This window comes from Poecilia reticulata, chromosome 14 (genome assembly GCF_904066995.2).
Source record: "Poecilia reticulata chromosome 14, P_reticulata-male-v2, whole genome shotgun sequence".
NCBI classification, from domain to species: domain Eukaryota; kingdom Metazoa; phylum Chordata; class Actinopteri; order Cyprinodontiformes; family Poeciliidae; genus Poecilia; species Poecilia reticulata.
Window position 1 is genome coordinate 3,908,905 of NC_088843.1, and position 25,286 is coordinate 3,934,190.

General features: G+C 38.7%; 1 protein-coding gene across 3 annotated transcripts in view; it reads right to left on the reverse strand.

Annotated features, from left to right (window-relative positions):
• The window catches only part of cpeb4b (cytoplasmic polyadenylation element binding protein 4b), a 48,079-nt gene extending 23,003 nt beyond the window's left edge, over positions 1-25,076 (reverse strand). For 2 of the 3 annotated variants that reach the window (XM_081615277.1, XM_008426957.3), the window contains exons 1-3: positions 24,555-25,076; positions 20,903-22,140; positions 3,678-3,768 (exon numbers count right to left, since the gene is read on the reverse strand). In XM_081615277.1, coding sequence (XP_081471403.1) covers positions 3,678-3,768; positions 20,903-22,090 — 1,279 coding nt within the window. In that variant the 5' untranslated portion in view covers positions 22,091-22,140; positions 24,555-25,076. The remainder of the gene's footprint in view (positions 1-3,677; positions 3,769-20,902; positions 22,141-24,554) is intronic. The other variant, XM_081615276.1, reaches the window with a different exon arrangement.
• Between the last annotated feature and the right edge of the window lie 210 nt (positions 25,077-25,286).

Genomic DNA, 25,286 nt, shown 5'->3' on the forward strand with positions numbered 1-25,286 from the left:
CTCTCCCTTTAATTTCCATGCCATGAACAACATTTTCTAGCTTCAGTACATCTCTGTAATTGCAATGTCCAAGAATCTCATGCCAACTTTGTAAGTCATAGCATTTTTTACACTGATCACCACATTCATTGTCCATCGTTTGCAAGTAATACAGTTTGTTACATACGTGAATGGGGAACTGGGTGTCGTCTCTGAGAAGAACGTTCTTTCCTTCTTTGAAAATCACCGTTGCTCCGCTGGATGTTGCAGCTTTCACTGAGAAGATGTCTTGCGGGTATGAAGGGATGTACAGTGCGTTCCTCAGCACTGTTTTAAGACGTCGACCTCTGCTGTCGATCAAACACACTTCCGCGTCTCCTCGTTGCTTAGCAACTCCAAAACACCTGGATCCATCAGCCAATTCCACGCAGTGCGTCTCGGCCTGGAAACTTTCATCAAACTTCCGAAACTTACTGATGTCAGTGATTATGTGCGATGTCGCACCAGCGTCCACCATCAGACCTCTCCTCTTGATGCCGTCCACTCGCGTGTCCGCGTCGCTCACCCGGAAAGCAAACTCTTTGTCGCCGCCCGTGTCTTCGGCTACTTTTCGCGCGTTGTCCCGTTGTTTTCTCCGTCTGCAGGTCCCGTTGCTGTGACTGTTATTCTTACAGTAACTGCACCACTGCTTCCGCTGGCAGGTTCTGCTTATGTGGCCTTTCATCCCACATTTAAAACATACGATCTCAGAACTTCCTGCTCCAGGATCATTTACGCCTCTTGGTGCGCATTTGGAGCCAGAATGTGCTTTAGCTTTCATCACGTTATCCTCAGATACTGTGCCACGCATATTTTCAATGTCTTCAAAACTTCTGAGTTTAGTCTTAAACTCTGCAAAAGTCAATTTATCACCATCTTCGCTTTGAGTAGTATAAACAGCAAATGGCTTGAATGTCTCTGGAAGTCCTTTCAGAACCATGGCGATCAGAAGTCCGTCGCTCAGCTGCTCACCTGCACTCCTTAAAGCGGTGATCGCGGTTTCAGCTCTGATGATGAACTCGGTAACCGACTCACAGGGTGATTTCTGCAGTGAAGTCAGCTCAGTATACAGGTTAATCACTCTGGGCTTTCCTTTGCCGGCGTAATGGGCCCGCAGGATTCCAAGCGCCGCACGTCCGTCATCTGCCGCGTCATGCATGACTAGTGATAGACTCTTGTCATCCAAAAACTGAATGAGCTCTGCATAAGCCTCGGCGTTTTTCTGTGCGTCTTCCTCTTCATCGTCTTCATCAGAGGGGCTTGTCAAAATTGTCTGTTTCAGCCCTTGCAATCGAAGGTGTCCTAGAAACTTTGTTTCCCACAGTTCGTAATTTTTCTCGTCTCCATCAAAGATAAGTCTTGACCAGCGGCTGTGTGCCATGTCCTTTTCTCGTCTGTTCATTTTCCTTGTTTCATAATTAATTCTGGGCCCATAACCTGTTAGCAGAATCGCTTTTCGGCACAGCGTTCAACGTGACATCATGAGACTCAAACCGTTTTGCTTTCGTGTTGTTCCCCCTGTTTGAAGGACACACCCTTTATTATACACGAGTGTGTTCAATTAGACAGGTCACGTGATGTGACACACAATAATTCAATAATGAAAGAAAAACAACAACAAATGAGAGCACAAAACATTCATAATGTCAACAAAAACAGAAAAAGCAACACCACCACTCAGCTTCAGCAATGTTAAACAGTTAATGAGTGAATCTATTATATCCATGTGGGACAACTTTTTAAAATTATTTATTTTTGTCATCATTTCAATTTTTTTACTCAATCTGTAACGATTAATTAAAACATGGCTGCTATTGGCGTTGATGTCTTGTAATCTATTTAACAGCTAAGACATTGGGGTTGACAGGTTTAGTCAGCATGCAGCACTCAAAGGATTACACTAAAGTAAAGCCTGCGTCAAAGGTGTAACTAATTCTAACAGGTCCTCCCTCTCAACCAACAAGAATCATGAAGGTGATTTACTATTAGTCAAGTGAAGTTCAGTTGTGATTACTGCAAAATTTTGCTAGAAATGCTTTGCATATAGATTAGCATAAAGAAAATATGCTAATCTAACTTCCCTTAGAGGGAAGATTCTAGGGGTGCACCGATTTATCGGCCAGCCAATCTATCGATGCCAATTTCTTTAATTTTGGGAGATCTGTGATCGGCCGATTTTTACATGTGAAGTCAATCTTATCCACCGACCTTATCTAGCTTGTCAAAGTCTAAGAATCAATCACTGTCCTCTTTTGCTCACCGGTGAGAAAGATCTGGCTGACAGACTGGCGCTCCAAGTTATGTCTGCACATTTACAATTAACAAGAGTTACCCCACTGTTGCTAATTCAACAACTTTCTTGCTGTACTGAGAAATATTTCAGCCAAAAAAAATTGGTATCAGCCAAAATCAGAATTGGCAGGTTAAGCTTTTTAAAAGATCGGTACTTTACAAACGGCCAGAAAACTGCAATCGGTGCACCCTAGAAGATTCCCACTTAATGTTCAGGACTGGTGATTTAAAAGTGGTGATTTATTAGAAGAGCTTTTTGTAAACATTAGGAATGCAAAATGTATTGAATCACAGTAATCATCATAATATAAATATTTGCAATATCACAGCTGCATCAGAAACTATAAACACATTTTGGTCAAAAGACACAAAATCACTTGGAACAATATGGTATTTATGTTTGACAAAATGATTTAATAAAACTGTTGACATCTAAAATAGGGCTGCAATGAGAACGTAAGAACAAGATGGATTTCAGTTTAGACCACACCGTCGGTTCTACACATTCTCTCCAAAAAACAAAAAAATTGTTTTTACCATGGAATAAGATGCTCGTTTGCAAAGAAGCAATTAATTAATCAAGTTTTGGATTTTTACAATCAGTTGACCTTGATCAACTAACACTGATCATGTGATGGCAAACAAAAAGTCAACATATTTTTCCTATTGATTGAACACAGGCTGCTGCTTTTAAGATATCACATTAATTTAATATAAAATTAAAAATAACTGATTTAATTTTAATGTTCAGCTTTGTAGATTAAGAGAAGCTTTCTAGCTATTTGTTGAGAAAGTGTTGTGAAGCTTAGAAATGATGAAAATCAAAGAATAAAGTTCAGTTTGCTTTGGACGCAATAACTTGTGTCTGGGAATTGCATCACATTCTCGCTGCAAGTAGGAAAAACAGTGAGACTTCTCTCCATTTTACATACTCAAACTTAATTAACATGTTCACACATAGAATTGTACTTTACTAAGTGTACTGCTGGTTAATAGGGTACAAGCCTCCAGCATTGCTAACAGGTTGTACCTGTAACTTTAACCCTGCGAGCATTGAGTCATGTTGGTTATTGAGCTTGAGGACGCTCAGAGAACAGCCTTCCAGCGTCTGCAGGTGTTGTCTTGTTGTAGTTTTAAAAGGAAATTGTAAAATCCAACTTCTAAGTATGCATAAAATGCAAAATTAACTGTGGCTTGTCCAAACATCGCAGCATGCAAAGGGGTTTATGTCAAATTTTAAACATTTAATTAAGTTATAAGTAAGAGCATGTGTATTTTTTGTTCGATTGCTCCATGTGCACCAGGCTTGTTGAAAAGCATTGAACTGCTGCTCGTCTACATGTTTCTTGATTTTCAGTTATGTTTACCTTTCAGGGTGTCTTGCTCAGCTCTCATGATGTCGATCAGGGAGTTCTCCAGAGTGTTCATGTTGAAGCTGTCAAATGACCTGGTTCGTTCCTACAGGGGACAGAGAAAAAGGACAAATTTCACTTCTTTTCTTCCCTTAGAAGGCATGTAGTTTAGACTCCTTTTTTGTTATTGTGGCAACCAGTGTTTAAAGTGGAGCAGCAGTCATTAGACTTATCTTTTAATGCAGCACTGACCTAATTAACACATAGAGACCAAAGCAAGAGGAGGAGACAGAGTTTCTAATTTGCACATGAAAATATTATCCGAGAACCGTTGCTTCAAATACTAGCTGAACACCTCTGCGCAAGATCATAAAGTATCAGAATAATACAAAAGATATGACAGATTACCTTTCTTTGAAGTGTTCAAAAACAAACAGCAGAATAAATTAATGTGCAACTGTTTGCTAAAGTATTATATCATTCTGAGATTGACCTAAATATTTGAAAAACGGAGTGTTGTTTAACTCCTTTGTCAATAATCTATTTTATGCTCATTTTCATTCTGCTTATTGAAACACTTGCTACATTTTAATAAAAATACTCCTGTTCAGAGTCTAAAATGCTTTGAAAAAAGAACCGGCTTGATGAGATGGCATTAAAAACAAGCCAGAGAACAGCACGTCCACAGCTCCACCTTCAGCTGGGCCATCCTTGGCATACCGGCGACGCCACATATCTGTGTATGCACACATCAACATGTGTAAACACTCTCACACCCTTACAATGTGTATACACAAAATATGCTCTCACGCTGAAAAACACGACCCCGTCCACAAACAAATACTGCGAGTGGCACACTGATAAGCTTTCTGCCTCGACTCCGCCTCGGCCAAGTATGCAGCCGACGACAAGCGGCGACGCTAACAAACTCGTCTTGTTTCCTGCTTTTCAAAAACAAACAAAGACCAATATCTGACATTCATAACGTTATTGTTTTTATCTAAAGTGTCTAACATCCCAACTCCACCACATATCTGAACATTTCATCCCTTCCTTCCTTCTATTTTTACTATTTTTCCAGTCATTCTACAGTGAGTGTCACCTCAAAAATAGAAATTCCTTAAATACTGTCATAGTTCTCATCTGTGCATCAGAGATCCCAGACTTCAAAAAGCAGCAACTCCTCTGGCTACAAGCTGTTGCTCCGTAGGCTTTACCTTCAGTCTCAAAGAAGCTTAAAGATGTTTATTCCCCCAAAACTGTCAAGTTAAAACCTACTTTCTGCACTCATCTGTTTCAGTACCTCAAAGTGCTGCTCTGAAAGGCCTGCAAGTACTCTCTGTGTACCATTATATTAGAAATGCATCCAGATATGACTATATGATTTGCTAAGTATGACATTTTCATCATGCTAACTTTTAATAATGGTGGAGGATCTCCAGACAGCAACGTAACACATGTTTTAAGACACTCAGAACTTAATGAAGTCTGACAGGCTACTTGAAAGACTAGACTCAAAGTATAGATTAGCACCCAGCATTAGGATAAGTGTTTTCTTTTGATCTGAACCAGAGCAATCAAAGTTCAGAAAGAAAAAGTTAAATGAGGTGTAGCAATAAATATATATATATTTTTTTCTTTTTTTTGTGCTCTATAGAATGTCAAAAACTGTCAAAATGGAAACAACTTGAAACTACCTTATTCTGTTAACCACACACCCATTGACCTGGAGACCTTCTTAAAAACTAAATATTGTTGTTTGTGTGTCCACATCTTGCAAAAACAGTAACTAAATCAGGAAAGATTTTGCTCAAAAAATTATCTGTAGGTTCCCCAACAAGCTAGCGGAGACAGTGTGGTCTGCTGCTGCATCCTGTCTGATGTCACCTGCTCTATGATGTGGTCAGTGAAATCAGTTTAAAACTGTCAAAAAAATGTACACAATTTAAAGCAAAATGCTCAGTTTTTCTATACGCTTTTTTTCTATAGACGACAACGTGGGAAATGATCAGAGAGTCACATCAAAACAAGAAAGAAACTGCTCCACATGAAATGGAAGCTAGCAGGAGCAAGAGCCAAGTTTTTTGGGCATAAAATATTACCTGTATGTATCCAGTCAGGTGCATCTTTATAAACACATCGTAAAGCCTTCACTTTTAAGTGACATATTTTTAGAACATTATGGGCACTTCTTTAGCTTAAATAGCCTGAGGTGGAGCAACTAATGAAAGGGCAATATTCAGGACAAGATTAAATGTGGTGTCATTTCATGGCTCCTTAAGCTAATATGTTTTCAGGCAAATACAGAAGACTGGTTTTACAAAAAAATAGTGTCAGACTAGGAGATGGTTTCAGAAATTTTGTTATGTTAAATGACTTGCATCAGTAATGGGGACAAGTGAACCAATTTAAAATCCTGGTCAGGACATTTTGGGCCGATATTGATATTGGCTGATAGATTATATTTAACCATGTATTATGCATGTTTCCCTCTACTTTCGAAAGTGCAGGAGTGACAAACTACATGACTTCTCTACTTCGGTTAAATGCTACAATCCTGCACTCCATCATTGTCATATCACCTGACACTTATCGGACCGCTACCGATATGTCAAAACAAGCCAATACAATATTTGTATTGTATCGGCAATATTTGTAATTTGTATTGTACAAAGCCGATATTTGTATTAGCTTTTTATCAGCTGATACAAATATTGATGGCAATATATTGTGTGTCCCTAAACAGAAGACTTCTTGGTTTCGCCATCTATGTCAGACATATATATTTGATCCAACAATGCAGAGGAAGGAATGTGGATACACACTGACTCACCCACTGAGAATACAAGCAAATATATTATGATACTTTCTTCTTAGGGTTTTATTGTATTGTCATGTACAGTTTCAGTTTTGTCATGCCTATATGCCTTGTGATTGGAAAAAAAAAGGAAAGAAAAACGAGTGGAAAGTATGAAACAAATCTTGACAATAACAACACTGTACAAAGACTTCCACTGTGACTGGTAAAGCTCAGAACTTGCACAAGAGGAATAACCCCAACATACCAGTCAACATAAGTAATATAGATGCACAGCTCCACTTTTCACTTGCAATGCTGTAGTTGAGTCTGTGCAACTGTCTTGGGATTTTCTAGCATTTATTAAAAACCAGGTTAAAATCCTGGAGAACTGCAGCTTATGTGAGTAAAGAAAGCCTGAGGGTGAAGGCACTGTGGAAAGCAAAGCTCATAGCATACTCTGTTACCATGAACTCCACAGGGGTTAAATGCTACAGGGTTCAGAAAAACAGACCTACTTCTGTGAACCACATGACCCACGCTCTGCCAGGCAGGCACCTCACTTTTTCATCCCCTCCCTGGTGTTTGGAGCCGCTTCTAAACTCAGAAGCTACTTTATGTGTCTGACGGGTTAAAGAGCGTAGTTACAGTGCCTTGCAGAAGTATTAACACCATCCGAAGTTTTGTAGTGTTACAGTCAAAATCCTTTAGTGTGTTTTTTTAGGATTTGGTGTGACACACAAACACAAAGAAACTCATGACTGTAACATGGAAGGGAAATGATACATGGTTTTCAAATTTTTTATTAGTAAAAATTTGAAACGTGTGTTGTGAATATGCATTCTGCCACATTTACTCTAGTTCTCCTAAAATAATTTCAGAGGACTCAAATGATAGTCTTGGTAGTCACTTTTCTAATGAATAGAGAACTTTCATAAAAGAAACTGTATCTCTGGAAATAATCCCTGGAAATACAATCCCTACTGTGAACCAAGGTGGAAGAATAATGCTGTCAGGATTTGTTATTTTCTAGCAGGGACAGAAAACATGATAAGAGTTGAAAGTACGATGTGTGGAGCTAATTCAGTTTGTCTCATTGATCAGAGCTTGGATCTGGTAATGACGTCACCCACAAGTTGAGTGAATTTTACAAATTGCTAACTGCCATTAGCAATACTAACCAATAATGCATTTCTCATCGTTTTATGCATTTAAACATAAACAAATAAATACAAATAAATATTTTACAACAGTATGCTGGCCACTGGCTTAACAAGCTACAAACTGCATCTAAATTGTTTATTCTGGCAGCTTTCACTACATTCAACATATGTAGCAACCATATTGCACACTAAAGTTGGGGCTGCTCGGTAAGCTCCAAGTCCAACTGTCCTGGTCAGAATTTCCTCATTCAGGGGACAGTCTTTGTTATACTTGACATCACACTGTATGCCATCCCCACAGGTAAACATGGAAGTGGCAGCATTATGATGTTAGAATGCTTTGCTTTAGGATGGACAGGAAACCTGGTCAGAATTGATACAAAGACAGATGTAGTTAAATGCAGGGAAATATTACAAGAAGTTCAAAGCCAACAATAGCCTTCAGACGTGGGACAAAGTTTATCCTCCTGCAGAACAAATATCCTAAATGTACAGCCAGAGCTACAATATAACAGTTAAGATTAAAGTATATTTTTATTTTAAAATGGCCCAGTCAAATTCCAGTCCTACAACAAATCTAATAAAGAATCTGTGGCAAGAATTAAAAGCAAATGTAAAAATGCTGGTTTTTTTTCAATCTGACTGAGCCAACATAAAGGAATGTGTAAAATTCAAAATCTGGAGGGAAATAAAGTCTGCAAAGGCGTACACTGGAAATTCTTGCAGATGTAATTACAGCACATGGTCGTTCTAAGAGATTTATTCATAGGGCTGAATACAAAAGTACATTACACTTTTACCATCTATTTTAAGATTATGCACAACCTTGTGCTGTTCCCATAAAATTCTAACTCACTGACATTTGTCCCTGTAATGTGACAACATGATAAAAAGCTTGAAGGATATGAAAATTTAGCAACACGTGTTGCTAAATTTAAATATACAAATGTCTGAAAAACAAACACCCCAATTTGCCAAGCTGTGACCAAACTTTTAGATTTGTACAAGAGGAGATTTCTCACACTAACTGAAAGAACCTGCAAAAACAGAACTGACATGGTGGAACACACCCAGCGCACAACTCGCTCCCTCAAAACAAACATCAGCACGGGAATACAAGCCAAACTGGGTCTTCTGTTCTCTCATATCCTCCACAGTATCATATGCAAGGCTTGGGCCATTGCTTCAGGTCAAACAAAACAAACATTAAATACAGATCTGCAAAAGAACAGTACCCTACAACTGGAATCAAACCAAATTCCCAAACCACAATAAACAGATACAAGGAAGCTGAAGCAATTCTCGAGCATTTCTAGGCCACCGTCATTTGAAATAATGCGGTTGTTATATTTGTCCTGGGTGTTTTGAATTCATTCTGTAGCTTTGGTACAATCAGTATGGACTGTGCTCTGCAGCTGGTAAAATTCAGCCCAGAGAAGTGAGGTGAGGGTGATTTATCATCAGATCTGTGCAGTCTTCTATCTCAACAACTGGGCAGCTGACCAGCAAAGTGTTTATACATGACAGCTTGAAGGGCACGCACAGATACATTTGAGCACATCTGAAATGAGAAAGACTCAATTTACAAGGCAGTCTGTGTCGTGAGTCCATGAGAAATTGCCCAGTTAGTAAATGTCATAAGTTTAGCTCGTAGTTTGTCATTTGTTGCTGCATTGTTCCCTTCCTGCAGAAAAAAAAATAAATAAATGTGTTGCAGGATCAATAAACTATCTCACTCTATACCATCTGTGGCCGGGTATGGGATTTAAACAGAGGCTAAAAGCCATGACACGCCTTTTAATAAGATGAATCAGCAAAAAACACGGTGCGATAGGGTTCATTTCTACACACTGCAAGACAACAGGCGCATGCTACAATTTATGAATCTTTCACCATGACCTAAAACATACATCCTACGCTGAGCTAACTGTACCTCTGAGATGTACTGAATAATTCATCCTATCTGAAAATATAAATACCTAAAATGATGGTGAAGTAATGCACACTAAAAGGGGATTATCTTTTATGATGACTGGTTGGTGGGAAGTGTCTTATCAGGCCAAATAACAATGACCTTTGGACACATATATTGGTGTTTATCAACACATTGATGAATATTAATTGTAATCATCCTTACTGTAATGTAGGAACATTTTTCTTTTTAGGTGAAAGCACTATACTACTTCCACCTACACACTCATACATTTAGAGACATGGAGGGAAGAAAGGATCTCCTTGTTCTTTTAGGTCATTTCTTCGACTGAAATAAAAAGGCACTGACGGTACAATACAGAAATTCTTAAGTTAAACTTCCTTTTACAACCCTGTGGACTCCCTATTGCAAATTTACAAGCCTGGGCAATGCTCCTAAAACATTTAAAATTACCAGCACTGCAAAAACGTTTATACATTGATAAGCTGTTTGGCAAAACATTGACCTACTGCTTTGCTGGAAGTAGATTTACATTGTATTATTTTTGATAGTTAAATCTTATCAACTGTGAAAGTTCTCAAATTGCTTTTTAAAAATGTTATGATACTTGTAAGAGTACTGGAAAATAACTCATCAGTTAAGAACAATGGCTGATTATGAAATTAATAACCAACAGATCTGAAAGAAAATAACATAAGAAAAAACATGTTGATAGGACAAAATGATTTTGGTATTTTAATATGCAGGCTGAGATGATGGAGGCTGATCGTAAATTAATAGTGGATTTATGAAGACTTCACCTGCATCTCCTAAAATCATCCAAAAATTCCAAGCTTCTTTTTTTTTTTTTTTTTTTTTACATTTTGCTGCATCACAACCACAATTTAAGTGTATTTTGGTTTCTGTGAAAGATCAACACAAAGCATCTCATAAATATAATGTGAAAAGAATAATAGTGAATGCACACCTCGTTTTTGGATTTTCTTTGTTACAGAGCTGGTGGAAACTTCTTAAACTCAGATTAAATACACAACATCTAAACATCAATTTTCAAGATTTGCTATGGACTCTCAAATGGATTATTTCCCAGATTTTGACTGAGTCATTCCTACACATACAAATATTTTAGAAAGGCAAATTTTTCTCTTTTTTTTGGTTTTAAGCCAGACCTTCTATGAAGTTATTATACCTGCTTTTATACTACATCTGATATTCTGGTTGACTCAGTTCAACTGGGGACCGCGATTGTAACATTTGTTGCATTTTCAGCTGCTGCAATGTGAGTCAATCGAATCAACCATTAAAAAAAAAAACCATTAAGCGCTTCGCCCATGGTGACATTGTACCAAGAACCATTGAAGATTGTAACACAAAAACCTCTAAACAACACATTAAGTGTGACTTCTTTCTTCACAAAATGTAAACACAAGTGGAGTGGCTTCAGATTTTTGCAGTGGTAGGATTTCTCTTTTCTTGGCAAAAGACTACAAGCCATTTCTACAACTAGCATTAGATTTCTGTGTTGGTTTTGGTTGTATTTAACCAGAATGCCCTGCTCTTTAATCCGCTTCCAAACTTTGGAGCGGTCTCCAGTCCACTTGGCATTTATTCCAACCAAACCCAGATCAAGGTTTTTAGGCGGATCAGACTTCACTTTTTTTGGTCTGCATCAGAGTTTGATTGTGTAATCACACCTCCCCCAAAAAAGAAATGGACTTCCTGAGCAAACAACTAAACAGACCAAACAGGACTGGCGTGAATGCAGCCACTAAATTTACTAGTTAAAACACTTCAGAAGTCTACTGAATGTATTGGATCTCATTAAAGTAAACAATTAAGAGAGTTAAATACAAATATATGCCACACTTGTATGCATTTGTGGCATGCATCACAACATTTGTGCTCCATCATATCAAATCCCAATAAAATACAAAGTCTGTTGTCATGACGTCATGAATTGTGAAAAAGTATAAGGTCTTTTGCAATGCACCCCATATGTACTGTAAAGTATGACATATTCGTGAAGAGACCAGCATACCTTGTTACCATAACACCTTCAGAATTTAGGTACAGTTCAAGCTATTGAAAAGCTAAGCAGTTAAACCTCTGCACCACAGAGTCCAGACTTGCTAATTTTACATGTTATTCATGTAAAATTGCAGCTGACAACTCAGGCACCTGTTAAAATCTAGCAAAATGTTCTCCGAATTAAAATGCATTAAAGCTGCTTCTGTTTAATTAAAAAGAATAAGAGGTTGGAATTAAAACCCCAATAAGAATTTTTGCAACATCAGGTATAAATATTTCATCAGATTTACATTGTGTGGCATAGCACAAATAGATATAATGCAAGAGGAAGCATTTTATGCTTGTTACCTGACAGGTAATGAAGAATGAAAATTCTGGATCTAAATGAGATTCAAGGATTTTACAGTAAAGAAGTAGCTTGAATCACTTCAGAGATTAAGTTGGAAATTTTAACCTCCGGTCACTTATAAAAAGGCAACAACAAGAGAAAGGAAACCAAAATGAAAAGGGAAGGCAAGCAAAGCATTGTGAAAAGAACAGAAAGGAGGGCAGGAAAGGGAAGCAGATTGCGCTTTTGATGCCATTTCTCCTTGTCGAATATTTCAAAGACCCATAATGACACAAAATACCCCCAACTGTCAAAACCAACCAATTGCTCAGTGTTGGCTGAACAGCTCAATAGTGTGTGCATGAGTGAATTTAGGGCAGTTTTAACAGGAGTGGCTAAGTTACAGCAGTATTTGTTCAGCTCTAGGATTAGTTCAACCTTAATTGACTCCGGATAGGAGCGAGGCTCTGCTTAGCGTCCTTCCTTTATCAAAACACGTGGAGAAAACCATAGGCTTGGGACTAATTAGGAGTCTAGCACAGACACGCATGTGCAGAGAGATGCTCTTTCTTCCTGTTTCCAAGCGTCTGTCAGGGGTGTGAAGAGGCTACAATGAGGCTTTAAAGAGCAGAGTTCTGCAGCTCAGACCACTCGTTAGTTGGAAACACAAGGTACAGATAACGTTTGCAAGCTTGCTATTGTGCTGCTCAAAATATTCTGTAGTTTGGCAAGCACATATCACACAATTACTTTGTTTTTCACAAACATCCATTAGTTTCCATTTTAATTTGTTACTATCATATAATAACCATATATGCATAAGAACATTTGCAGGCGAAGAGCTAAATCACCTTGGATGAAGAGAGAAAAAGAAAAGAAAATAGCAAAGGTTTTGCGTGTGAAGCTGTCTGCGGTTTCTGTTCTGTTTAGAGTCAATTCCCTCTGGAAAAACAACCATAGAGAAGTGAAAAGATGGAAAGTACACTTTGTAGTAATACTTGGGGTGTAACTGTAGAGACAGTTACATATACAGAAACTGGATCCAAAATTGGGTGCAGTACAACAGCAAAAAGAAACCAATGTAAATGAAGCCAAATAGTAGGTTCCTTTTTTACCCTTTCAAACAGAAAGTAACCCTAGAAGCAGGTGCAGATTAAATTAGCTCAGTTACTGATATATTAGGAGGCTCTAAAGCAGCAGGTTGTGTACATCAATGCAGGATGTGTAAAAAAAAAAAAAAAAAGACGTATCCAGGCCTCCTACACGTTACCTTACAGACCTAGTATCTCATTGGACATTTCTGTAACAAATTTAAATTCAGTTTGTATAAAGTATTCAAACTAATTTCTATTAATTTCTATCTAGCTAAATAATGTCCAACAAGATACATGTTGAAGAGTTTATTTAAGTTCAAAACAGAAAAAAAATTTAAAATGAGTGACTTTTTTTTCTTTATTAATTTGGCCAAAACATCTTTCTGGCAGGATTGTCTCGAATTTAACCGCTTGCATATTTCCAACCACTGACTGACTTCAGTGCCGCTGCTAAATACAAACATCCCCATGGCGTGATTCTGTCACCACCATGTTTCACAGTAGGAATCGTGTTCTACTTTCCATGCTCTTATCAAGGCCACGTATGGCCGACATATGATCATTGCTTCATATGTGCCATTTAAAAAATATTTTTTTTAAACTAAAAAGGGTGATGTTTCAATTAATTTTGCCTGGATTTCATGCTAAATAAAATGCAGCTTGCCTAAACGCTATAAAATGTTGGCTTGGTGCTTTTTGTTAAGAACTTTGATTCCATTAGGTGTTATTGTTGGCAATTACTAAATTATCAGGTCCAGCAAATCTCCTGATGCCAACTACAAACTAGTCAGAAAAAATTGTAACTGATGGAAAGGACATGAATTATCAGCTAGCTATAAGCGTGCTGTTTTATGACCTTTGCGCTTACAGTATCTTTGCCATCTGTCCCTCAAATGTGTACTGTTCATTTAAAACAAGCAGGAAGGTCTTCAAGGTCCTGTTCCTCATCATCACCACTGATCCTTACATTTCTTTGAAATGGAGTATTTTACATAGTAACTTATCCATTCTGATTTGGCAATTTTTTTTTAGAAATATGCACGCTCAGTCCTTATTGGTTTATTTGACTGACTCATCTTCCATCTGAATGGTTGTTCCCATTGTGCCATGATGGTCAGACGGATTTCATCACACGTCTACACAATATTAATGTTTTTTTTGATTCTGCATTTGATCCAGCAAAAAAAATAAACTTTGAACTGTAGTCAACTATATTTACCCACTTTTCTACTCACTGTGTAAAATCAATAAAATTTATACAAGAATTGATGTGTTTCCTGGGAAATTTTTAAATACCACAGGGGCAAGCAATGTCATTTTCAAAAATATATATTTTATTCACATAAAGAGTATGCACTGAACAGAGGAGAGAGTATTAAGGTTTTATATGTTGGAAGGTTTCTGGGCTGCACAAACAGTGAGAGGGGAACAGTAACCAACAGTAACGCAGGTGGCTTACTGAGACAATATCCTGGCCTGGCTCACTTTCCTTCAAGCCCTGCAGGTCTTGACCTGGTCACAAGCCAAATTTCAGTTCAAATCAGCCCAGTGTGCGCACCTGACACAACAGCGGGTCGAACAGGTGAGGATTCAGGGGAGAAGCAACATGAAAGAGAAGCTAAACCAAACTATATGGAAGTTAAAATGTTTGGTTAAAAGCACATACTGGTTGAACAGGGCATTAGCAGCAGCTCAGCTGGATACAGGCCCATTCTAAGTATTACACCGTGCTAATATTTGAAAGCTTCGGTGGTGCAGGGAAACGTTCCGCATGCTACAGTGCATCAAACAACTTTAAAAGTGTTTTTTTTCATTTTTTTTCTTTTTTTTTTTCATTTCATTTTTTTCATCACTACTGTACAAAAATCCAAGGCATGAATGAGGTAAACAAAGAGGTTTGATCCTTGCAGTTAACCCATTATAAAGCTCCATTTTCTAAAGAAAACACATTCCAAATGAACAATCCAAAACAGCTCTGTAAAAACCTATCGATCTAAAAACATGCAATCAAGCAGCAGAGTGAGACTGTAGTTTCAGTAAGCTTAGAAAGGCCAAACAATGACGAGTGTAAAGCAAAAGCCGTTGATCCCTCATCTGCCGCGTCGGTGCTAAAATGGGAAGTATGTGAAGCAGTTGGAGAGCTTACAGTGGGAAAGTGTGACATCGGTTCCTCATGGGGACCGTTCAGTTCACAAACTGTTATCCTGTTTAATTTACTAAAACCTGGGAGCTTGTGTTGCATTTTGCAATCTGGACTAAAAACATGTACAGAAAGGATGTTTTTAAAAATAAAACAAGAAAACTTCATTTTTCAGATCTTATTGAAAATGAAACTAAATTGAAGGGAATAAAATAAATTGTCCAAAGCTGATTCTGATTAAACTTATGAGATACGTTGTCACCTTTAAAATAACATAATGCTCATTTTTAAGATATTGCTTTAAATATTAGCTATGACAGGGTTTATGTGAGTTTTAGTAAACTAAACTTGGATTTAAATGCAAAACCAACATGAATTATAAACAATAACCTGACAACTTATATCTAACATAAACAAGTTAAATATGATTGCAAACTTAAATTAGTATTTTTAAGCTGACATGTGATTTGCGTGTTTTTAAAGGTTACCCAACTTCAACACCTCTCAAAAGCATGCCGTATGCGCCATAAGAGTAATAGTGGGTTTCTAGGAACCATTAAAATGCCTGTTTTTCAGGTAGAATTCTTTAAAAAATTAACTCTTTTTGCTCGGATTTTAATCAAGCAAAAAAGATTCAACTTAAAGTCAGTAAGCCGGTTTTGGAGCAAGTTTCTCAGGTTTAAAGAGCAACAGTTTTGGGATATTTGTCTCTCCACAGAACTTAGTGCTTCCCTATATCATATGGTAGTTATGCATCGATCAAATGTTTTCCAACAGGTACAGTTCAGCAGTTTTCCTTGTAGTCTGATTGCCAATTTCAGTTTTGATCCTTAACACAAAGAAGAAAAATAATACACAATTTTTTAATACAGCATTTTGACTCATGCTAACCTTTGGCTGATTTTATTTTTTTAAATTAAACTTAAAAAAAAGAAACACATAGACTGTAAGGTTAGTGTATGTGTTTATATAGAACAATAAATATTGGGAGACCTGAGTTTTAATGAAATATTCAAGATCCCCAGAATTAAAATCAATCAAGGATAACAGTCCTATTCCAGTCTCTGGCAGACTGACTGGAGCTTCTCTGTCAACATGGTTTGTAGCTCTGCCTGAATTCATCAGCAAATGTTATACGTGTGTTTATCAGAAATAAAATGTATAAATCTAGAAGAAAGAAAGGGAGAAGCAAAAACTGAAGTCATTTAATCTATTTAAGACATGAGTATAAATGTAACATATGACTTAGTAGTTATGACTTACTACAACCATGAGGAGTTTGTCATTTAGCAATAGTTTCTATAGTAACAGCTTTAACACTACAACAGAATAAATTTGCCCCCACAAATAAAACACTCTGAAACTGAGTTATGTAACAAAATTCTAACATCAAATATTCTTCCACAAAGGTAATCACTATCAAGATTAAAGCTTAGTGGGATTAAGTTTGTTTTTCTAAATGATTCAAAATAAATGAACCCCGGCAGTACTAATATTTAGCTGGAACAACATTCTTCATAATTTCTACTGGCAAACAATAGAAACTCCAGAGGAAGCATTCACAGCTACATCTAGCTGTTGCCAATCTGCATAATGAGATCAGAGGTTTTGATGTGCAGAAAAAACAAAGGAAATATTAATAATAAAATCTGAATGCCTGGTAAGTTATACTGGCAAAATAAGTTTGAAATATTTATAACAAGTCTAGTAGCAGCCATCTTAGTATTTCCTTTAGATTTGTGTAAGGCTGGTAAACAAATAAACCAAAGATAACTCCCAGTGGGCCACAAAGGAAAGTTCTGATGGCAAGAATAACAGTAAATATTATTTTTTTGGGAAAATCAATAACGATTTGTGTTTTGAAGCCTCCGAGGAGTAAAATGTGACCTATGTGTCGTTGCCTGGGAAACTGCCAGAGTTATCCGAGCAGCACTGCCATCAGATTCCCTTTTAATTACTGCTTCCCTAAAGTACAAGTTATCAGATGAAGGTCAGTTAAGCATGAGCGTGCCAGTGCCTGGGAAAAAATGAAAAGGGTTCAGTATACAACAAAACATATTAAAAGAAATAGAGATTGGGTAGTCATCTGAAAATACAGACGAAGAGGGGAAGGAAGAGATGGACAAGATCAACTTCAGGGAATTTACCACCCAAAAAGACAGCAAAGATCTCTGCTCCGGGTCATACCGGGGAGGATGGCGGCTAACAATGAAGAAAAATTCTGAAACTAAGTATGGAACCACAAGGGATCCGAGAACACCAGTTTGTTGGACACTTTGTTCCAAGTCTACAAATCCTGAATACAAATACGGACAACAGACCACCTGCTGCACCATCTGACCAAAACAGACAGCGACGACAAGCCACCTTCTTAGATTAAGCCATTTTTTTAAGTCTTGCAACTTGTTGATAATTTTAATTGTAAAATTGTCTAGTTGTTTTTGTCAAATAGGTTGCATTTACATAACTCTCTCCTTCACACAGAAAAGCCATTCACAGCCCCATGCCCAATCTGCCCTTACAGAGTCAAGAGGCCAGGAGGACAATGCTACTTTCAGCCACACATAACAACAAGCTGCAGCTACAGTCACACAGTCCCTTACTGGGATTTTGTGTTAGACCAACACAAAGCAGTGTCTAATTGTGAATTGAAAGGAAAGCTATAAAAAAATGTTCTCATGTTTTGCAGCATGCCTGTGTATTCAGCACCCCTGAGTGAATACTTTGTAAAACCACCAAACTGGTCAGGCCTATTTAAAATTGTTGGATAGCTTTATCTTAAATTAGATTCTCAATTAGATATGGATGTGGATGGAGGCAGATTAACATGTGGAGAAAACCATTCTGTTATAGCTTTGGCTGTATGTTGCAGGTTGTCATCAAGCTAGAAGGCCAGGTCCCTCTTGAAAATGAGATCTGGATCTCAATGGGATTTACCTGGTTAAATAAAGAAAAAAAAAAGAAGAAGATAAATCTTTTTTTTTCACAACAGATTTTCTACCAGGATTGATCTGTCTTTTGCTCCACCCATCTTCCAAGCAGATGGGTGGAGTCTGACAAGTCTGACCAGCTTCCCCTGGCCCTGCTGAAGAAAAGCATCCACCCGAAGGATGCTGATGTCAGACGGGTTAGGTGTGTTTGGAGGGATGTGCAGTGTGTGTTTAGTCACAAAAGATTTCTGCATGCAGGCCATGAAGTTCACTTTCTTCTCACCTGACCAGACCAGCCATCTGTCAGAAGTCTGCTGTGTAGACATCTGAAAGTCTACCAAAAACAAGTCTAATCAACAGGGTTTTTTTTCTATTATCTATCAGATATTTGGAGTTAAAACACAGGGAATGTATTTTAACTCCAAAAATCCCACCTGAGCAGAAATCCACTGCTTTCACCTGGTCAGTGGATTTCTGTAACTTGCCAATGTAGGTTGATGGCAATATCTTCTTGGTTGCAGTTGGTTTCAGGAAATGGGTGAAACATTGCTCCATCTCTTGTTTAAAGATTGGGAATACTGTTTTATCACCTAATCCTTCTGAAAATCTTTTCAGAAATGATTGCATTCCTTAGTCTTTATCCTGATGTTTGTTCACTAATGTTCTCTAACCGAGGACTTCATGACATAAGTGTATTTTCTTATCAGGTGATTTCTTGTTTTAAAGGATACTCCCACATTGTGTTTTGAGTGCCGTTTGCCTTCACCTTCCAGTATGTTACTTTGTGCATACAACACATACTTCTGTCCAAGATAAATTGTCATTTTTGGTTGTAACTTAACAACATGTGAAAATAAATAAATGAATAAATAAAAAAATAAAGAAGTATAAACACTTTAGCCGGAGTTATCCGAGCTAAAGTGTTGCATGTACTTTGAAAATGATGCCAGCAATAAAAGGATTCAAGAAACTGAATCATGACTTTGAGTAAAATTATATTTTGGATGAAACAGAGCAGGATGCTAATTCTGTATTTTGATATTGATTTAGACAAGAAGACTTGTGATGAGGTTGAAAAGAAGTTATTTCAGCTATACAAACATTATTGCACTTTATAGTGGTATTAATTAGTTCAAACAGATGGTCGTGATGTTCTCTTTTTCTCTGATATTTATGTCCCTTACTGCAGTGAAGTGCACACACTTAAAGTGTGACAACATATTAATCATTATGTAATGCAATACAGCAGCAACTTCTTCCTTCTGTTGCATGAAACCAAACAAGACCAATACTTTGCTTTTTTTTTTTTACTAAAAATGTGTCTAAAATGCTTTAACAACAAGAAAGATTTTATCTATAAAAGTCAAACTTGGTTTCCAAACAAGTACTGTTGCATAAACCTGAAGCCCACCAACAAAGATTACTTACTGTATACAGTAGCTGTCTGACTGTTAGATTGTTGATTTAGGTTTGCAATGTAACTACACAAACAGGCAAGGCAAGTTAAGACATGTCAGAACAAAGTCCTTCCATTTTAACCTGTGGAACCCTGTGATTGACTGATTGCAAATGGAGAAAAATTAACAAAATAGTTAGGAACGTCTTAGTTGTTAAAAACTAAGTTGACTTAAGTTGGAACTGACAGAATACAGATACAGCCTTGCAAAGCAGTTGATCCATAACCCTCAAAATATTTCACCAATGATGACCCGAGCAACATTTGACCAGCAGATATTCTATGAGCAAGTAAATGAAGGAACAGACTAAAGACGTCCCAGAAAAGGTTTTGAAAATGACAGTAAGCGCAAATAAATATTTGCTCCAACCCAGACATGTTAAATAAAATCTGAGTGCACAACATATTATGTTCATGTAGTAGTTTCAGAATTTCACATAAACAGTATAAAAGTATGGGTGCATCGTTCCTTGAAACAACAGTTCAGGTCAGTGTTCGTCATGAAGGGGATATTTCTAATCATATTTTGGGCCACTTAGTACCACTACAGCATTGTTTTAACTCTTATTGTTGCTGACCATATCCATCTTCTGATGGACACTTTCAGCAGGACAATGCAGCAGCACATCACAAAGCTCACCTTATCTTGTTGAACTGTTTTTGGTTTAAGCCACACAATGAATTTACATTACACTCATGGCCTCCAGAGTCACAAGACCTCAATACCACAGAGTCTGCAAGACTCAGTGGTATGAGTTTTTCATGAAGGATGTGCAGACGATAAATCTGCGGCAACTGTTAATGGTGGTAATGATGAATAATATTATTTCTCGTGGATTTCTATCTCCGTGCTTATCCTAACTTCCTCCAAATGATGTGGGCCATTTTATTGTCTGAGGATAAGTATTATGTTTACAACTACAACAGAAAGAAACCCTTTACGTCAAAGAAGCAACTAACCAGGCAGGCTCATGAAGATAATTTGGTTTCATTCAGATTATCTTGGTAATTTCCGACCGTTTTCACTGAAGCCGTTCTCCGTCTCTTCATTCCTAGCTGCCTTTTCCATTTCCATTTCCTCTTCCCCATCTTTTGACTAAATCAAATGCACCCCTCACCCATCCTCCTCCCAGCACTGCCTCCCCTTCCTCCTTCCACCAACGTGGCACACGCCACTGCAGTGATATATCCATGTGAGTCACCACAAGGGACATTCAACTGTGAAAGTGCAGAGTCCAGTGACAGCTTTTACACAGTAACAAGCAAATTGTGCAAATCCATGCCACCCCCCATTTCTAAAAATAGCAGCAGTGCCACATAATGGTAGCTTAGAAGAACATCGTTTGGTGAAATTATCACAAAAAAACTGACCTGAAAAGGGAAAATGTTATCACGACCTACTCCATCATCCATCCACGACTTTGGGTTGAAGCCGGCGGGACTGTTTCTGGGGTACTTCTGGGATGCCACGTGGTTGTTAGGGAAGGTTTTCTTCAGTGGAGAGATGGAATTGATGGGAGTCATCCCTCCATTAAGCCCACGACGATAATCTCGGCCCTGAGATCCTCCCCAGCCACCGCCTCCACTTCCGTAGCCTCCTCCAGGACTCCAAGAGGTGGAGGAGCCAGGGGATGGAGAGGGGCTCTGGTAGCTGGCCGGACCCCAGGGGGATGGGGGCTTGTTCAAGCTGTTGGACAAATGCGGCAACTGGTTGAAAGCCGGATTCCTGTGCGAGAAGGGTGGCGGTGGGTGGGGGGAGGCTGGGGAGCGTCGGTGCTGCTGGTGTTGGTTGTGGGGATGCTGGAAATGGGGGTGAGGCGGCGGGGCAGGGTGGTGCTGAGACAAGGCCGGAGCCGGTCCAATCTGGGGTGAGAAGTTTCCCCCAAACCCCGGGCTGACGTGGTGTGAGAAGTTCTGGAACAGCAGAGGCCCGTTGTTAGCAGAGGCTGGGTTAAAAAAGCTGACGTCCTCGTTGATGATTGTTGACGGTGCAGGTGGGATGGCAGCTGACCAGTTGTTAAAGCCAGTAAGGGATGACGAGGTTGTGCTCGACTGTACCGGGCCTGTTCCGCCTAGACCAGATGTCTCCTGATAATCAAATCCAGTCAGGACAGGTGACTCAAGACGAAGCTGCTTCTCTTTTCCGTTGCTGCCCTCTGACGTGCCGTTCTCTGTCTTGGCTTCCTCTGATCGGGATTTTTCCAGTTCTGCAATTATCCCGCCACCGCTCCCAGTCTCCTGGTGACCCCCAGGAGATAACTGCTGCTGTTTTTCTTGAGTTTCTTGCATTTCCTGTTGCTGCTGTGCTTTGGGCTTCTCTGCACCCCCGAGGATTTCGTCTTGCACACTGTTGTGGGTGGCAGAGGTAGGGAAAAGCCAGGGAGAACCTCCCGTAGTGCCATTCCCTGTGGCTGTAGTGCTGTTTATGAAAGCAGCGGGGCTCTGAGACACATTCTGGTGGTGGTGCTGGGGCTGCAAATGCGGGTGGATTCGGACCGGGAAAGCAGACTTGTTGCCAGTGTTGTTTTGAACTAGGACTCCGAACCCGTAATCCCCCATTTGTTCTCTCCCCCCAGAACAAATGCTATTCTGCGATCTCTTTGGTCAGACTGTGAATAAAGCAAACAGAAAGGCATGCAGGTTAGCACTCAGTCCTTCATTGCCCAATAGATCAAGGGATCTAGGATCCACCAGGTGGTTCCACATCATCACATAAAAGGTTTTCTTTCTTTGCTTTTGGGTTCATAATTACAGAAGTGGCAACCTAACTTAAGTAATATAATATTGGATATTGTTTCTCCTTCAGATAAGATGGTGAGAAGAATATCTTGCCTAAAACATTTTGCGCTATCGATTAAAATCTGAGTTGGTGTGAGGTTAGCTTCCCCTGCTTCAAAAGGGGTCTATATATACATCTTTCAGCTTCCTGGCTCATTACTCAAACAGAAATTCTGAATTGACTTTATTGTGTCCAAAAATATGATGACATATGATCTCTTTTCCGACACAAAAGAAGTGTCCCAAGTCACTTGGAGCTGTAAAAATGAAAAAAATAAATAAATAAATCTTTCCAGTTTCATAAAAACTTCGCTTTCTACCAAAATCGACTTACATTAATGTGTTGTTCAGTGGATTCAATCAGTTTTCAGGTTCATTGGTCAATCAGTCTGAAACTCAAATATCCAATGTCTTTTTTTCTTATAATTGAATACATAAGAAGTAGGTACTACCAGGAGGCACAAGTCTTACTGTGCTAAGGGTGTCAAAATTAGCTATTTTGAGAAAAAGTTAAGTAACATGTGAACGTGTTATTTGTGTACCTCAACACATGAAAAATTCATAGTGCTAACAGTAATTAGAACTGTACCAATTAGGAAAACCAAGCCTGGTTGTGATGGAGTCTCTACTCCAATTTTCAAGACATATCAAGCCAATATTAGACTGTGCATAGCATCAAAACTTTCTTCAGATAACAGGAAGGCTCTGTTTTGTTCATTTGAGCTTTTGGAACTAGATTTAGAAATGTTGGTACCCTTTTCCAAAGCTAATAGTAAAGGTAAGAATCTACTTTCTCCAGAGAAAATACACACAAAAGGACTAATTTTAGAAATATTGGTTGTATTTATTGTAAATTTAAAGGCAGCTAAGAAGACATAATTGTCTAAACTGCTAAAGTCAGTTGTCAACTATGTCATAATTTTGTCCGTGTAATAAAAGATTATTAAAAACTGGTTTTCCTGAGAATGCCTTTTCATGCACCCAAAGTGACGTCAACTTTGTTCCAGCATAAATAATTAGTGATCAGGAATGTCAGAAAGGCTATAAAATTATTTGAATGCTATTCTCATATCATCTCATGTTTTGCCAAAGTTCCAAACAATGGCAAGATGATGCAGTGCTCATATAAATCTAAGCTGTGGAAACTAATTGTTTTCTTTGTTTTTGTTTTTGTAATAAACAGGGCATATATTGCAAAGGATAGTTAAGTAGTGCAAATTTACAGCATGTACAAATGATAAAGGGGATATTTTATTTCCTCCTGCAAGACTACTTCAATAACATCAGATGGTATGGTTGTTAAAACTAGAATTTCAAAATTTAGTATTAAGTAATGACATCATGGCTAATAAACTAGGAACACTACTCCCAGATGCAAGATCCTGAATTGGTATATTGATATTTAGACTTTTAAAGAAAAATCAGCAGGTCAAAGGTTTTACAAAAATTGGGAGTCTACCAAAAATGTTCTATTTAATGGATCCCTGTAGCAGTCGCACACAGATTTAGAAGTGGCATTTTACTATACAAGTGCTAAATACATTTTATATGTATTCTGTACGTATAAATTACTCATCAATAGTAGCGGTTTTTAAATTTAATTATGGACACATAATAATAAACCATGATCGTATGAGCTGACCCTTAATACAACCGAGGAAAAAAACAAGTCAACGTTCCATCTTTAGCTAATTATAACCCCGTGACGTTGCCAGTTTGTAAGAGCCCAGCTGAGCTCCAGTCAGCCTCCCGTAAAACCAGAAACACTGCTGTGTCGAGAACAGGCTTCCTTCAGCAGAAGGAGGAGGAGGTTTTCAGAAAGGCAAATTAGCTGACAGGCTTTGAACTACAAACAGCACGACAACGACACGAACACACAAACGTAACCAATCGGACAATGTTTAAAATATGACAACTTAACCGCCTTAACGTTTGGGAATAAAACAGTCGACCTTGCTTTGACAGCTGTCAGCAGGAGACACTATGATCAAATTAAATCGAAGATAAGTTTCAGTTTGGGAACAACGTTTCACATTTAACCAGACAATATGTATTTTTCCTTTTTTTTTTTGTCTTTATACTCCTGCGACAGTCGTTGACATACAGCCAGTTATAATTTATAAAGGTGACCAGGGAAGTTTTTTATCCGTTGCTAACATTAGCAAGCTAGCTATTAACGGCTGTTAGCACAGATGCTAGCTCGCTGGACAGGCTGTGTATGCGGGCGAGTAAAAATCATTTTCACCTTCTGATCACCCCCTTCGACCTCGGAGATGCCTTTTTGTCGAGCTCCTTTGCTTCGGGCTGACAGCGAGAAGATGTCCTTGAAGCGATGAGTGCGGCAGGCAAAGCTTTTCAGAGGCGATTTAATAGCTGACTCGTACAGTGCAGTCGGTCAGCTTTTTCTCTCTCTCTCTCTCTCTCTCTCTCTCTCTCTCTCCCTTCTCCTGACGTGTCCTGCCTCTCAATGACACAGCTCTCTATCTGCTGCCTCTGATCTGGACTCGATCATCGAATAGCTTTGTTAATGTGGCAGCTGAGCGGGGTTCCCTTTTGAGCCTTATTCGATCGGTTTCATTGTCCGTTTGATTTGGGGTTATTTTTTGCTTGCTGTCTTCTCTACAGAGCCAGCCGATCCTTGTGTGTGTTTCTTGGCTGCCCCTCTCTCCTGGAACCGACCGTGGCCGAATGACAGCGAGAGATCAGCCGAGGCACGCTTCCGCTTCAAGGACCGCCCAAACCACTGTGGCTCCGCCTCCAAGGAGGCACACCTCGACACGCGATTGGACCGGCCAGTCAGTGATCTCGCCCAGTTTTTTTCATCCTTTAGCAGTCATGCACCAGTAACACACCCATAATATCAATATGTACTGCCCACGGAGGTCAGGAAGACAGAAAAAGACTCCTCCCACCCACCACGGTCCTGTCCTTTCACGATGCGGCCGGTAGCAGGTCGTGAGAAAAATGAGTTCCCCCG